The 13,898-nt window shown below is 42.5% G+C and overlaps 1 protein-coding gene across 1 annotated transcript; it reads right to left on the bottom strand.

Annotated features, from left to right (window-relative positions):
• Nucleotides 1–2,190: 2,190 nt before the first annotated feature.
• CLDN34 (claudin 34) lies at nucleotides 2,191–6,966 on the bottom strand (the record flags this gene model as incomplete). Its single annotated transcript, XM_079549116.1, has 2 exons — nucleotides 2,191–2,875; nucleotides 6,905–6,966. The coding sequence occupies 2 exons, from the start codon at nucleotides 6,964–6,966 to the stop codon at nucleotides 2,191–2,193; spliced, it is 747 nt and encodes a 248-aa protein (XP_079405242.1).
• Between the last annotated feature and the right edge of the window lie 6,932 nt (nucleotides 6,967–13,898).

Here is a 13,898-nt window from a genome sequence, read left to right as displayed (position 1 = left end):
GAGGGAATATTGGTCTTGTATTTGTGCAGGGAAATATTGGCATTGACACGTGAATACATCTTATTTGCCTTATAACAGCAAAAAGATAATATCTAATATCACTGTGATCCCTGTGGGAAGAGAAAACAGTTCTGTTCATGTGCACATTTAAAAAACATACCAGTGTAGTGCAGGATGTACAGTACAAATCAAAGTACAAACAATATTGAATAAACAAGCAATGAAAGCTTGAGCCTTTACCAGTACACCACTAGAAAGCTTTGCAGCACTGCAAACAGTCCAAAGACAAACAACTGCACCTCATCAATTGCAAATGATGGTTCAGAAAAGAGAGAAGACCAGAGGGAATGAATGCGCTGTAGGGATTCTGTATAGGAAATCAGCAGAACAAAGACAAGACCATGTGGAAGATGCAGAAGAGACAATGGAATGCTAGGAGAAAATGAGGTAGTACTGCATTCCTTAGATCTATATACATATATAATGGTTTCAGTGGGAGTGACACTTAAGCCAGAAGTGAATAACAGCAATCTTGGTGGGGCAAAAAGAGGCAATATTAAACAGGATCCTGGGAGAAAGCAAGCATAGGCAGCAGAGTTGATGACAGTTTGAGAACCTGGAGAGTTACCTTTCTCCCTGAAGGTGAGAAAAGGGGCAGTTTGCCAAACACTGAGTTGCTTTTTGTTCTTTGTCTCCACAGCTTTAAGCTAGCAGAAGTACTTGTCATGGGTAACAGCCACAAGCAATATGAGCTGGCTTGATGGCATTTCACTTTTTTTTTTTTTTTTTTTTTTACATTTTATTTTCTTTTTTTCCTGACTCCATGAGGAAATCAAGAATAGTTAAACCACTACAGTCAGATCACTTAAATTCTTGTTACATCTCTTTGAAACTGTAATCACTTTTTGTAGAGCCTGTTTCAGCGGGTCATCAACTTGTCAGCACTATCTATTCATTCCTGCCATACAACCTCTTGATATTTTAAAAATTTTATTTCCCTTATTGCTGTGTTTGGGGTATTTTTTCCATCCTTCCTCTCTTTTTCTCTTGTTTTTCAGTGTCACTGGCACAGGAAATGTCACTTAGATGGCAGATTCTTTTCACCTAATTTTATCTGGTTTAGGTAAAGTTGGGTTGTGTACTCCCCTGTTAGCAACATAGTTATTAGTCATTACAATGAATTAAGAGAAAGAGAGATTTTCTGGGAGCATGTTATCTTCCAGCTACTCTAGACATCTATTTTAGACAGATGTCTTTTTCTGTCTAGACTGTCTTTCTCTTTGCGCTGACTATAAACAAAGACTAAAGCGACTGGTTTAGGTACAGATGTCTGGGTCAGGTTAGATGAATCACACTTATAAAGTTCTACTGAATATTCCCAGTTACTAAGAACACTGATTTTGGCAGCAGTTTTGCAGTAACTTGTAGACACTGTTTCCATCTTTTGCAATACCTTTGGATTCAGGGAAGCATCTGATGAAGAAACGTACCCTTGCAGACTTTTTGGCACTGCACAGGTGAGGAACTAAGAGCACACCTTGCCTACAGGCAGACGTGTTGCAACACAAGATGCAAATGGCTTGAAAGAAAAACAGAAGCATAAAGAAACAGCTCTTTATGTGCCCTGGAGCAAGAGGACAAATTGGCTAGGTATGTTTGTAAGACAATTCAGGAAACACTCACTTGACACAATCACGATGACGCTTATTTTGTTTGTATCAAAAGTCTTAACTTGCCACAAAATATACTTTGCTACAGATATTGTTTAACAATGGGCAAAATATTTTAGAACTAAGAAAGAAACAAGTTCATGTTTCACGTGTCATCCCATGTATTTCACGTGTCATTCCACGTATTTCTAACAGGACAATTAAATCAGAGGCAGCTCTTTGAACACAGTAAGCATCTGGCACAAAAAATAAGTTAATCCATAGACATTGTATATGTATATATAAGGAGGACAACTGATAAATCTTAATAATTAGCATTGCTGCTCAACAGCAATGATCTCAAAGACAAACTTCTGGTCCCACATGGCAATCAAGATGATAATTCAGTCTTATAACAACATATGCTGGCTACTGTGGACTAAAATGCTGTAGTTTCTTATTTGAAGAACCACTTCTGCTGCCATCCTTATATTTTGACCATACTCTGAAAATATATGGAGCAATTCATCCCATCAGGATTTCATGTGTTTGTGGTTGCAGGGAATCTGTAGGAGAGAGAAAAGATCCCGCTCAGCAGCAGCAGGATGGCAGATATAATCCCAATGGGAATGGCAGCACCAGCTTCCTGTGCCACGGGACTGGAGGGCATGAGGTAGGAGGGAGGGAAGGCGATGCTCTGGTTCTGCGTTACAGAGTAGAAGTTATAGCTCACTGGAATCAGGACGCACAGACCAGCAAACACGTAGAAGAAGCCACCCACCAGGAAGAAACGGATAATGGCAGTTTTATGACTGATTCCCATATAAATATTTCTCAGAGCACATATTGTGGAGATCAGTCCCAGCAATCCCATGACCATGGCGATCACCAGGAGACCCTGAGCAGCATAGATTTCGCCAGGGATGGAGGAGTCATAACCACTGAATTTATGGCAGAACTGCTCTTCATAGCCAGGTGAGACGTGAATATAACTGATGAAGCAGACTTTCCAAATCCCCACCCAGGCGATGCCAGAGGAGATGATGGTGGTGTTGTCCACGTGCCACACCCTCCACTCCACAAGTCCCATGGCAATGGTGCACAGAATCCAGCCTACTGTCCCCAGTGCAAAGGAAGCCAGCTGGAGGTAAGAGGTGTCAATCAGGGAGCTCATCATGTGGGGGCCTTCTCTGCCATGAGCCCTGCCATGCAGCCAGAGGTGAGTGCTGGAAGGAAACACAGCATAGAACCAAGACAGTGTGACCAGGTGCACCCACCAGTGAAAGGCAAGAGAGTGCATGGTGGAGGAGGCTGGCAGTCACCCCTCCCTAACTCTAGTGAAGTGCTAAGTTCAGGGCAGACAAATAACACTTAAGCTTTAATTCTGTATATCTCATTGCATCAGAAGGAGAAGAAAGGGTCTCTGTATAGCACCCCTCACAATCTCTATTTTACACCCACAAAAGAAAAATTCACATCTTTTTCCAAGTTATTTTCTCCCTCTATTTAACTGCTATGTTCCACAGGCCCTCAGATGCACTGCATATAGTCAGTACCCCTGGGGGTACCTGGCTTTTCTTGTCCAATCATCCTAAAACTGTGGTGAAAAATCTCTGGCTATTTCGCCTAGCAATAAGTTTTGTCTTTGCTGACTTTGTAGTCTGAGTGTGAACTGAGGGTGCCTTTTTAAATGAAAAATATCTACAATTTCCCACCTCTTTCATACAGCTTTCTGAATAACTACAGGAATGACTCATCAGCAGGAAAGATCTGGCTTTGAATAGGCAAGCTGTTCCAATGTCCCACCACCCTCACAGTATAGAATTTCTTCCTAAAATCAAACTGTTCTATGATTCTATGATTATTACACATGTACATTTAATCCTTTCTGTCATGGAGAAAGTTGCTCCAGAATATTCTCTTGTATTTGTATCTACTTAAAACAACACCAATTTATAAATGCTTTCTTAATCTGATATTTTATTTGCAGAATTATTATATATAGATATATGCGAACAATGACAGCTATTAATAGCCATACAGTATTGTTGCCAACACATGAAGTTAGAAATGGCTTTTTTTTTTTCTGAGACATTTCCATATTAAAATAGCTTACAGAAACACTAAAATTGTTTCTGTAAGCATCAGTTGATCTTTCTTAGACAAAAAAAAAAAAAGAAAAAAAAGAAAAAAAAAAGAGAGCAATCAAAATATTTTTGTGTTTATTTCCTTCTACTTTTGCTTGAATCAGTTGAACACAGGCCAAATCTGAATCATATTAAAATACGCAGAGCCCATATTTCTGTAACACTGTTCCTAAGCACTATTAACAGCCATTTAGTCAACTGATTGATATCAAGTTCATAAAAGACAGGCAGTGCTCAGTGTCACCTAACAGCTGCTCACTGTCACTGAGAGGTGGTTAGGTGTATGGTGTCAAAGTGTATCTTTATGGGTTGAATTTGTCCACCTTCTCACAGAATTAAATTAGATAATTGTATCCACTACTGAGTGCTCTACATGCTACATTACTTAAATGGTGTATTTAAGAATATCAAGAATTAAATTTTAAAACTGAAAAATAGGAAAAGTTCTTATTTCTTTTTCCCTGTGAGATTCAGCAAAAATACAGAACAAGAAAACACTTAGGATGAAAGAATCCAGTGCTTACACAAAAATTCTAAAAACAATGGGAATTAATCAGATAACAAAGTTGGAAGTCTCATGCTTAGATGAGGTACAAATGTTTGGAAACACATGACATTACTTATCATGGCATCATATATGGGAAATGGTTCATTTTTTGGCTCCTTTTGCTACCTACTCACTGGATTTCATCTATCTAACGTAGTAGTGCTGACTTTTAGAGAAAAATCTGGATGGAAAAGAAGTACTTTGGAGATGAGTGGTGAAGCTAAATTACAATTATTATATTTAGCTGTTTTGAAAAAAGGAATAGAAGCCCCTACTTATGACTTATAACTACTCATATTGGGACTTGGGAAGAATATAATGAATGAAATGTTGAGATTGGCAAGGAAGTTACTTGCCTTACAAAAACATATCAGAATCAAAACAGTGATCTGTTTTCTGTTTCCTGCCTCTATTGTTGAGAATTTAAGAATAAATTCTGTAGGTTTTGCTGCTATCTTCAAATTGGAATGGATACACATCACTCGCCAGAAGGATTGATTTAAGGGCAGTCTTTGGATAAGACTGTATTTAGTATCAAATATCTCACATAAATCAGGAGCCTGTGCACTGCCTTAGAAGGCATTTCCAAGCTTATCTTTCTATACAGATTTAATATTTTATGTTTGTCGGATCACTCAGCGCTTTGCCTGCAGGTCTGGCACGCAGCATTTACCCATCCAGCACATTCCTCTGGGATGCATTGAGCCTCTCTCAGAGGAGCTGCGGGTCCCTCAGGAAAGAGCATTAGGGAAAGCCACTCACACCCAGCAAACCCTGTTCCTAGGGCCTTTGTGGCATTTCTGAAGGCACGGAGCATGGGCAAAGCAGACATTTCACTCCCAGGTCCCAGTAAAGCCAGGAGCGATCTGCAGAGGGCATTCCCACCTCCTTTGGGATGGGAGAACCTGCTGCTAACTTGATATTCTCATTAAACAGATTTTTAGTTACACTTCTTGGTCCTTGTGCAAATGTCCTTTCTTGACCCGTGATATGAAAACTTCAATGTCCAGCCTCTGTGTGCTTACAGCTATAGTGGAAAGTTCAAAGCACAAATCAGTGGGCAGCCTGTGCTAGCATGGACAGCAATGGCATCTTCTACTGACTGATTTTGTGCTTCAGTAAGGAGAGAAATATCTGGGGTTAATTTAATTAGCATAGTAAGATTACCTGTATGATCTGAATAACACAATGATGTAATGTGATGACTACAGGAAATCTCCTAAGGCAAATGAGCTCATACTCACTCAGCTACAAGAGGTCTTCTGAGCTATTAGCTGCTTTCCTGGTGGGAAATTCTTGTCTGGGAAGTTCCCTCAAAGCTTCAGATTTTAGCAATCAGAGGTTACATGCCAGATACCTCATAGGAAGGTCAGCTACAAAGCCGATGGGGCAGGAGGAGGCAGCTCGGCTCACGTGGTGTGTGTGCCTGGAGACACAAGGCCTGACCCAAAATGCTTTCCCCCAAAGAAGCAAGAGGAGTGTGTCAAGAGTGGGCTACAATTCCGCCTTTAATGCCACATCAACAGTATCATTCCAAATACCTGCAGCACTTCTAGAGACATTACTTTTCTTTACTTACTTGTACTTTAATTACTTGTGGATGAAGCATCCACAACCTCTCTGGGCAACCTGTTCCAGTGCGTCACCACCCTCTGAGTGAAAAACTTCCTCCTAATATCTAACGTAAACCTTCCCTGTCTCAGTTTAAAACCATTCCCCATTGTCCTATCACTATCAGCTCCTGTAAACCCTCTTGCTTTTACAGTCCCATCAAATATTGGAAGGCTCCAATGAGGTCTCCCAGGTGCCTTCTCTTCTCCAAGCTAAACAAGCCCAGTTCCCACAACCTTTCCTCATAGGAGAGGTGCTCCAGCCCTCTGATCATCTTAGTGGCCCTCCTCTGGACACACTCCAAGAGCTCCACATCCTTCCTGTACAGGGGGTCCCAGGTGTGGATGCAGTACTCCAGATAGGGCCTCACAAGAGTTGAGTAGAGGGGGGACAATCACCTCCCTCTCCTTGCTGGTCACCACTTTTTTAATGCAGCCCAGGATATAGTTGGCTCCCCCCCTCACAGTCCCCTGTTATCACTTGCAATCTTAACTACATCTTTTTTTGTTTGGAAGGGATTTCTTTCATGGATATATTTTTGACCAAATGCCCCACTCTATTAAAATTAAAATGGAAACTTGATTGTGTTCAAGGGAAATTTGCACAAAGACAGAGGTTAATGAAATGTGGTACATGCTAAGTGAGTTAATCTGAACGTAAAATCTTGAAGGATCCTTTCAGTTTTACTGTGGATTTTCCTTTATTTCAATCAGTGCACAGTAGGCAGCTGTTCAAGAAGTTTGTGGAGCTATTGCTAATGTATTTCAGGGACATGATGACATATGGCCTACCCCTCCTTCTTACAAGGAGCAGATGAGGATGCCTGGAGCTGTGGTGACTTTCCTGCAGCCACAGGCTTTCTTCTAGGAGAAAAAATGGAAGCAAACCGCTCTCTCAACTACCACATGGCAACATGGTGATTTGGGGGGTCACCAGTGCTTCAAGCTTACCTTTGAAAAGAATAAAATGAAATGCTACCATTTGAGAGATAAAGATCTTTTCTTGGTCCCATCGCTTGATGTTTGCAGGAAAAATGGAGCTGCATTTCACATTGTGTCAACACTTCTACTTCCACTTACCAGTAATACTGACAGAGGGCAGTGGCTGTGTTAACAATTCTCAGAGCTGTGAAACACATTTCACTTCTGGACCTAATACTGGGGCCCTATGTAAACCATTTTTCCATTTTTAATTACCTTCAGTGGTGTGTATGCATCAGCTGGGTTTCAAATCTGCTTCCTAAAGGTTCTGTCTTAAGGTTCTGAAAAAAAAATAAATTAATTAAAACCCTGCAGGTGAATGAGGAAGCTAAAAAAGGGGGAAAAAAAAGACACTAGCTAGCATGCTTCCTTAATTAGTTCACTTAAATGTAAGTGAGCCTTTCAGGTTACTGGGTCTCAGACCCCTTCCCAGAGTGAGCTCCTGTGCCAGGGGCTCAAGTCGTAGGGTGGCATAAAAGAGTGTCCCTATCCACGCACTCATCCACAAGCTTGAAAAATGGGCCCACATGAACATAAGGAGATTCAGTAAGGCCAAATGTAAGGTGTTGCATCTGGACTGGGGCAATCCCAGAAACATGCACACTCTGAGAGAAGAACTCATTGAGAGCAGCCTGCAAGAGAAGCATTTGGCGGCTCTGGCGGACGAAAAGCTGGACGTGAGCCAAGCCAGCAGTGTGCGCTTGGAGCCCTGTATCCTGGGCTGCATCAAAAGAAGGGTGGCCAACAAGGAGAGGGAGGGGATTGCCCCTCTCTGCTCTGCCTTTGTGAGGCCCCATCTGGAGGACTGCATGCATCCAGGCATGCGGCCCCCAATACAGGAAGGATGCAGAGCTGTTGGAGTGAGTTGAGAGGAGGGCCATGAAGGCGATCAGAGGGCTGGAGCACCTCTACTATGAAGAAAGGCTAAGGGAGCTGGGCTTGTTAAGCTTGGAGAAGAGAAGGCTCTGAGGAGACATAAATGTGGCGTTCCTGTACTTGAGTGGAGCTTATAAGCAGGAAGGAGACTGACTTTTTACACGAGCAGATGGCGATAGGACAAGGGGGGAATGGTTTTAAATCAAAAGAAGGGAGATTTAGGCTAAAGGAGGAATTTTTTTACTCAGGGTTGAAGAGGCGCTGGCACAGCTGCCCAGAGAAGCTGTGGTGCCCCATCTCTGGAGGTGCTCAAGGCCAGGTTGGATGGGGCCCTGGGCAGCTGAGCTGGTGGGGAGCAGCCCTGCCCATGGCAGGGGTTGGGATGGGTGCGTTTTGTGATCCTTTCCAACCCAAACAATTCTATGATTCCACACATCCCCTTCCTCTCGTATGTTCACATCCAGTGTTATGAACTACTTCACTGCTCACCACTCTTTGTGTTTCAAAATAAACAAACCAAAGCAGCCTGCACATTTGTTCCATCAAGGAAGAATACAGTGAGACTGAGCTGTGTAAAAGCTCTCTGTCCATTTTGGGAACAGATTTTGTTTGGTTTGCTTTAATGCCAGAATGAAGTGAAACCAATAATTTCTGAATATTGCTCACTGGTTTTTCGGGCCCTACTTTGCTTTCCTGAGATTGAGCCCATCTTAAGCTAAAAATCAAAGTGTGGAAACATCGCAGGCTTGCATGGAGTGTGATGGCAGTAGGTTTGAACCAGGACACCTCCTTATCATAGGTTTTACTATGATTTACGTATATTTTACTGGATTGTTTCGCCTTTGCCTTGAGGCTCGAATGGAGCCAATTAAAGGCTAAGCAGAACAGTAGAATCTGCTCAGAATTACAACTGCTGGAAAAACAGGACAGCTCCTCCAGCTATGTTGAGATGGCATCCTCCTGGGAAGCTTTATCGAGGAGAGGGAAACCCGCGGGCCTGCCTGGCACAAAGCAAACACAGCTATGCCATCAGGAGGCAGCCACGGCCAGGCCCCGGGAGCTCACAGAGCAGGAAGAGCAAGGCACTGAGCATGGGCTGAGGGCATGAGAAGAAGTTTCTTAGACAAGTCAGCATCCAGCCAAAGGAATTGGACCAGGTGCTGTCTGTGGGAGAAGTGAAGAATACTGGCAACATCGTGAGCATCAGGCTAGGACACAGTGCACGGCACCCAGTCAGGAGCTGTAAGCACTCCCTGTGCCTCATAAGGAACTGCCAGTGAAGAGGGAACTGAAGAGCACACAGCCCTCACACAGCGACTCGAGATTCTCCTTAGAGGCAGAGGGTGGGTGGTTGAAAAGAGAGCCTTCCAAAATGGTAAGAGACAATATTTGTTTCTTTGTAAATGCTAGCACAGCTAGGGTAAAGTACACTAAAAATGGTAACAACAGAGGAGCTAAGTAAGATCCCTCCTTTGCCATCTGCTGCTGAACAGCCCTGCTATAGGAGTTCTGCTGCAGCTGTAACCACCTTGACAAGAAAGTGCCTGATAAACTCTTCCTATACAAAATATGCACAAGGTTATTTTTCCCAGCTTGTGTAAGCAGCAATTAATTTACTTTAGATTTTTTTTTTTAATGTTTTAAGCAAATATTTTAGCTGTAGATGTTGCCAGGCACCACATGCATTTTGAAATTAACATTCAAATCCCACTTTTGTGAAGTTTTATAGCCAAGATGCAGCTTTATTGGCCTATACAGGGCAAGGCTTACTGACCAAATCCTTTGCTCAATCCATGTCTTGCAGCAAAAAGGAAGTAGGAAAAAAACTACAGCAGAGCAATTAAGAAGGTCTCTTCCTAGCAATATCCCTGTGATCTAGTGCTCAAAAATTTAATTCTTCAATTCTCAGTTGGGAAAACATTCTTTAGAGGAAACAAATAAATATTTAAATATCTCCCCATCTGTTCTTCATCAGCACTTCATAAAAGAAGTCGTATAAAAAGTAGAGCAGACTTACTTCTGTGGGACTGAGCGTTGTCCAAGGCTTTGAAGCAGTGTCAGCTGGGTGCAGCAAGTTCCAGAAGAGAGGTGAAAATAAATGCCCCTGCAAATCTTGTGCTACCGAACAGGTACCTCGCAGTTCCTTGTCACTCTCCCACTAAGTCAATAAAGATGGAAAGAGTCAGTTAATCATTAACATACTATAAAAATATGTAAGCTTTACCATATGGCATCATTTCTAATTGCTGTGAAACACTACCAAAGTATATTAGTAACTCTCATTTTTTCTGTAAGACGCTCTTTCAGAAAAACTGCCCATGTGATCATATCCTTTTCCTACTTAAGACCACCATGGTGCCCCTGGTCTGACAGCCTGAAGGACACAGAATCTTCATTTGAAAGAGAATAAAGTCATTTAATAACCCTTTCTTCTTTATTAGAGCTTTCTTCTGTATTTACACAGGTAATGAAATCAGTGCAGCTCTGCAGCAGGGAGAAATGTAGGGGAGAAGGAAGAGGTTACCAAGGACAAACTCAAGTGGAATGGCTCTCTTGTTGAGCTATGGTTGACAGTGTGCATACTTCAATGCAAATAGTGCCACACTTGGTAGCTTTACTAATTTATTTCTTTAATTTAATTTATATTTTTGTCTCGCTTTGTGGCTTTCCTATGAATGTAAATGTTTCTCCTTATGAACAGTAGGAGAGCTCTCCTCTTCCTTCTGGTTTCCTCTCTTTGAAACCTAGGATAAATTATTGTAATCTCTAAAAGATGCACTGGCTCCTGCAGAGGCAAGGAATTTCCAGGGCTGGTATTGAAAGATGAGGAAGTTTATTTCCCAGGAGAAATATACTGAAAAGGGAAACCCTCCTTGAAAAACTCTTCTCACCTGTAATTAGCACCATGACTGTTCCTTACCACCACCGAAGAAGGCTGTGAAGTGGCATTAAGCCACTGAAGTATCCTTCAGTTCTCCACATCACCTTTAATCCAGTTCCTGCAGTATCTCCCAGCTGATGATGATTCACTGTTTGTGGTGCAGGTAACAGCCTGGCTCCATGGGCCGTGGCTCTTCTGCAATGTGTTGGGGCTTGGTGTCCCATGCAGAATGTGGCCACTGGAGGTGTTTCATCACTACTGGCTGTGCACCAACACACTGAGTCCCTAATGAGCTTGTTGTCATGTATTAGACTTGAGTATGGCTTTTTTTGACATTATGATGGGTCTGTTGATTTGGAAGGACAGCATCCTTGGGCAGTAGGCAGCTGGGAGACAGGTTCTTTTTTCTTTGATTTAATAGTGGTGTGAGACAAAATCTGCTGGCAAATCCATTGCTGATTTCATGTGTGAAGATACGGCACGCAGGCTGTTTGCCCAACCAGGCTGTTGAAGCAGCAACAGAACAACTCCTCTTTGCTGCTCAAATCTGTGTACATCTGTATCTCTGACCTAGTTCTTCCCAGTCCCAAAAGACCACTGTGGTATTTAAAGATTAAACTGTATGTAAAATAAATAAATAAATAACATTTGTGATGTATTTGTCAAATGACATCAGTGCAATGAAGTGTAAATCAACTGGAAGTCTATAGCCCTTTGATAAAATAGCCAGCAAATCAAGCTTCATCACATTAGTGAGAAATATAATGCACACAAAACAGAATGGAAGCAGCAAATGGGAGTGTAAAATCTCTTTCCTCATTCATGATTATGACTTCTGTAGACATTTTATTCGTTTTTAAAGAAATAGTGGCAAATTGATGAGAAATAGGTAAAAATTAAATGAAGTTTCTGACTGCCTTATTTGAAAGAACACTTCTTACACGTCAGATTTTACTGTTCTTTAAACACCAAAGGTTAATGCTTTTTTGAGCAGGAAGCATTTGCTCTGTTCCTACTTTGGCCAAAGTGCACTGAAATCAGTGGGAACAGTTTTGCCGACTTCAAAGACCTTTAGATCAGGCCCAGTCCCTTCTGTGGTTTACAGTTTCATTGCTGAATACCACAAAACAGGAAATATTTGTTTTAAGATATTTTCCTTTTGCTTGCCACACTGAAAAAAAAAAAAAACAGGCAGAAACCAAGATGCTTTGCAAGATACATTGCTGAGCAAATGGTCCCAGCTAAGCAGCAGGCAGACCCTGTGGACCACTCAGAAATTGAGGCACAAGTATTTTCTTGCCTTTTGTTTCAAGACAAAGGTTACTTCTACCAGGAAACCCAGCTGTGTTCCTGCATGCCAGCTGGTGATGGGTGAACTGGGGATTAGGGTTGTTGCATCCTCACTCTTTGTCTGCAGATCATCAGACAAACTTCTCTCCAAACCCAATGCCGCGCCTGAGGACAGGTGCAACACGATGAAGAATATTTGCACAAATGCCTGTCTGACTGTATGCCTTTATAGCCAAAGTAAATTGCCCCATGAAGCCAGGGAAATTCAGAGGTGAGACAACTTTGTCAAATGACACCTGTGACAAAGTGCTTTCTAGCCCAGAGGTAGCAGATTATCTGTCCGCTTTGTGCAGGTCTCCTCAAAGCCACATCTCTAGCACATTAAATTTTGTCAACAGCACATTAAATAACACTGAAAGGTACAGAAAGGTGAGGTTTTACATGATCATAGGGTGCACAATCACTCACAGAAAGCATTACCCCACTGTAGGGGCCTACATTCATAAACAACCCTCTGGACACATCTATAGCTGCTGGACAGTTGCAAGCTGTTGCAATAATAAATATCCAAGAGGAAGTTGGCCTTTAAAAGGGTTAAAACCCCTGAGACTTCACTGTGCGTGCCTTAGGGGTGGGGTAAAAAGCGGTAGGAGAGCAGGCTGGGATGCTCCAGGAAGGCAGGCCACTCCATGCTGCTGCTGTGGCCAGGTGGAGGTGGCCACCAATGGTGGGATGGGTACAGCAAGATCCTCACATGTTCCTAAACATGACCCTGGGCCTGGGTGCTCTTTTTTAACACGACAAAGGCTGTTGGGCTTGGCTTTTGCTCCCTGGCAGTTTATTACCGTGACTTTGCCCTGCCAAACCCAACTAAAGCTGGAAGTATGCAGTGGTCAGAGCTTGCCCAAGGCTCGCCTTTAAAGAGAGACACCTGCTGCCGTGCTCAGTGAGCAAATGACACAGTACCACGTACTCCTCACCACCCCAAACCATACTCACCCTGTTATCTGGTGGTAGCAGATGCTGCTTGCTTTGACAATTGACCCCATCAGCTGGGAAGTTCTCTGGATCCAGGACACAAGGATCCAGAGGATCCACTAGGTCAAGAAAAGAATGATTAAAATCTTCGTTTGCGCATACAAGGGGACTGAGGCTGTCTCTCAGTACGTACTTAGTTTCAGATGTAGCTTCTATCATGTCATTGCATTTTGGAGGCTTTGTTTTCTCTTTTATAGAACCATAGAATAGCCAGGGTTGAAAAGGACCAGAAAGATCATCTAGTTTCAACCCCTGCTATGTGCAGGGTCACCAACCAGCGGACCAGGCTGCCCAGAGCCACATCCAGCCTGGCCTTGAATGCCTGCAGGGATGGGGCATCCACAGCCTCCTTGGGCAACCTGTTCCAATCCATCACCACACTCAGTGCTCAATACCTACTATCCCCTGCTCCTTCTGTTTCTGAATTTCTGACCAACATTCTAGTATAACACTCCATCAGACTCTGACATTAATTGAGGCATTAAATATGTTTTCCCTCCTAGCAAAGGATACAGTATTCAGTGGTAATTTTAGGTACTTAAAAGCTGAGAAGCCCATACCAAACAAACTTGCACAGCAATAATACCGATACCTATGACTGAATATTTGTTTATTGTTACACAAACTGTGTCAGACACCTTTCATTCACCATCACTGCTACCTTACTCTCCTCAGAGTGACACAGAACAACTGTTCTTTTGGCCTCAGCTTCTCCTGGATTGCCCCTATAGATGAGATGGACGACTTGCAGGAATTTCCACTGGGCTCAGCTTTTGGAAGCAAAATTCATGCGTCAGTTACGGACTGAATAATTTTGAGAGGTGTGATTTTGCTGTAATCACAACTCAACAAGGGGCTGATTAAAAACAAGGTTTTTTT

Source organism: Tetrao urogallus (assembly GCF_951394365.1).
Source record: "Tetrao urogallus genome assembly, chromosome: 1".
NCBI classification, from domain to species: domain Eukaryota; kingdom Metazoa; phylum Chordata; class Aves; order Galliformes; family Phasianidae; genus Tetrao; species Tetrao urogallus.
Note: the sequence above shows the minus strand (reverse complement) of the source record. Positions and strands in the feature narration are given on the sequence as shown.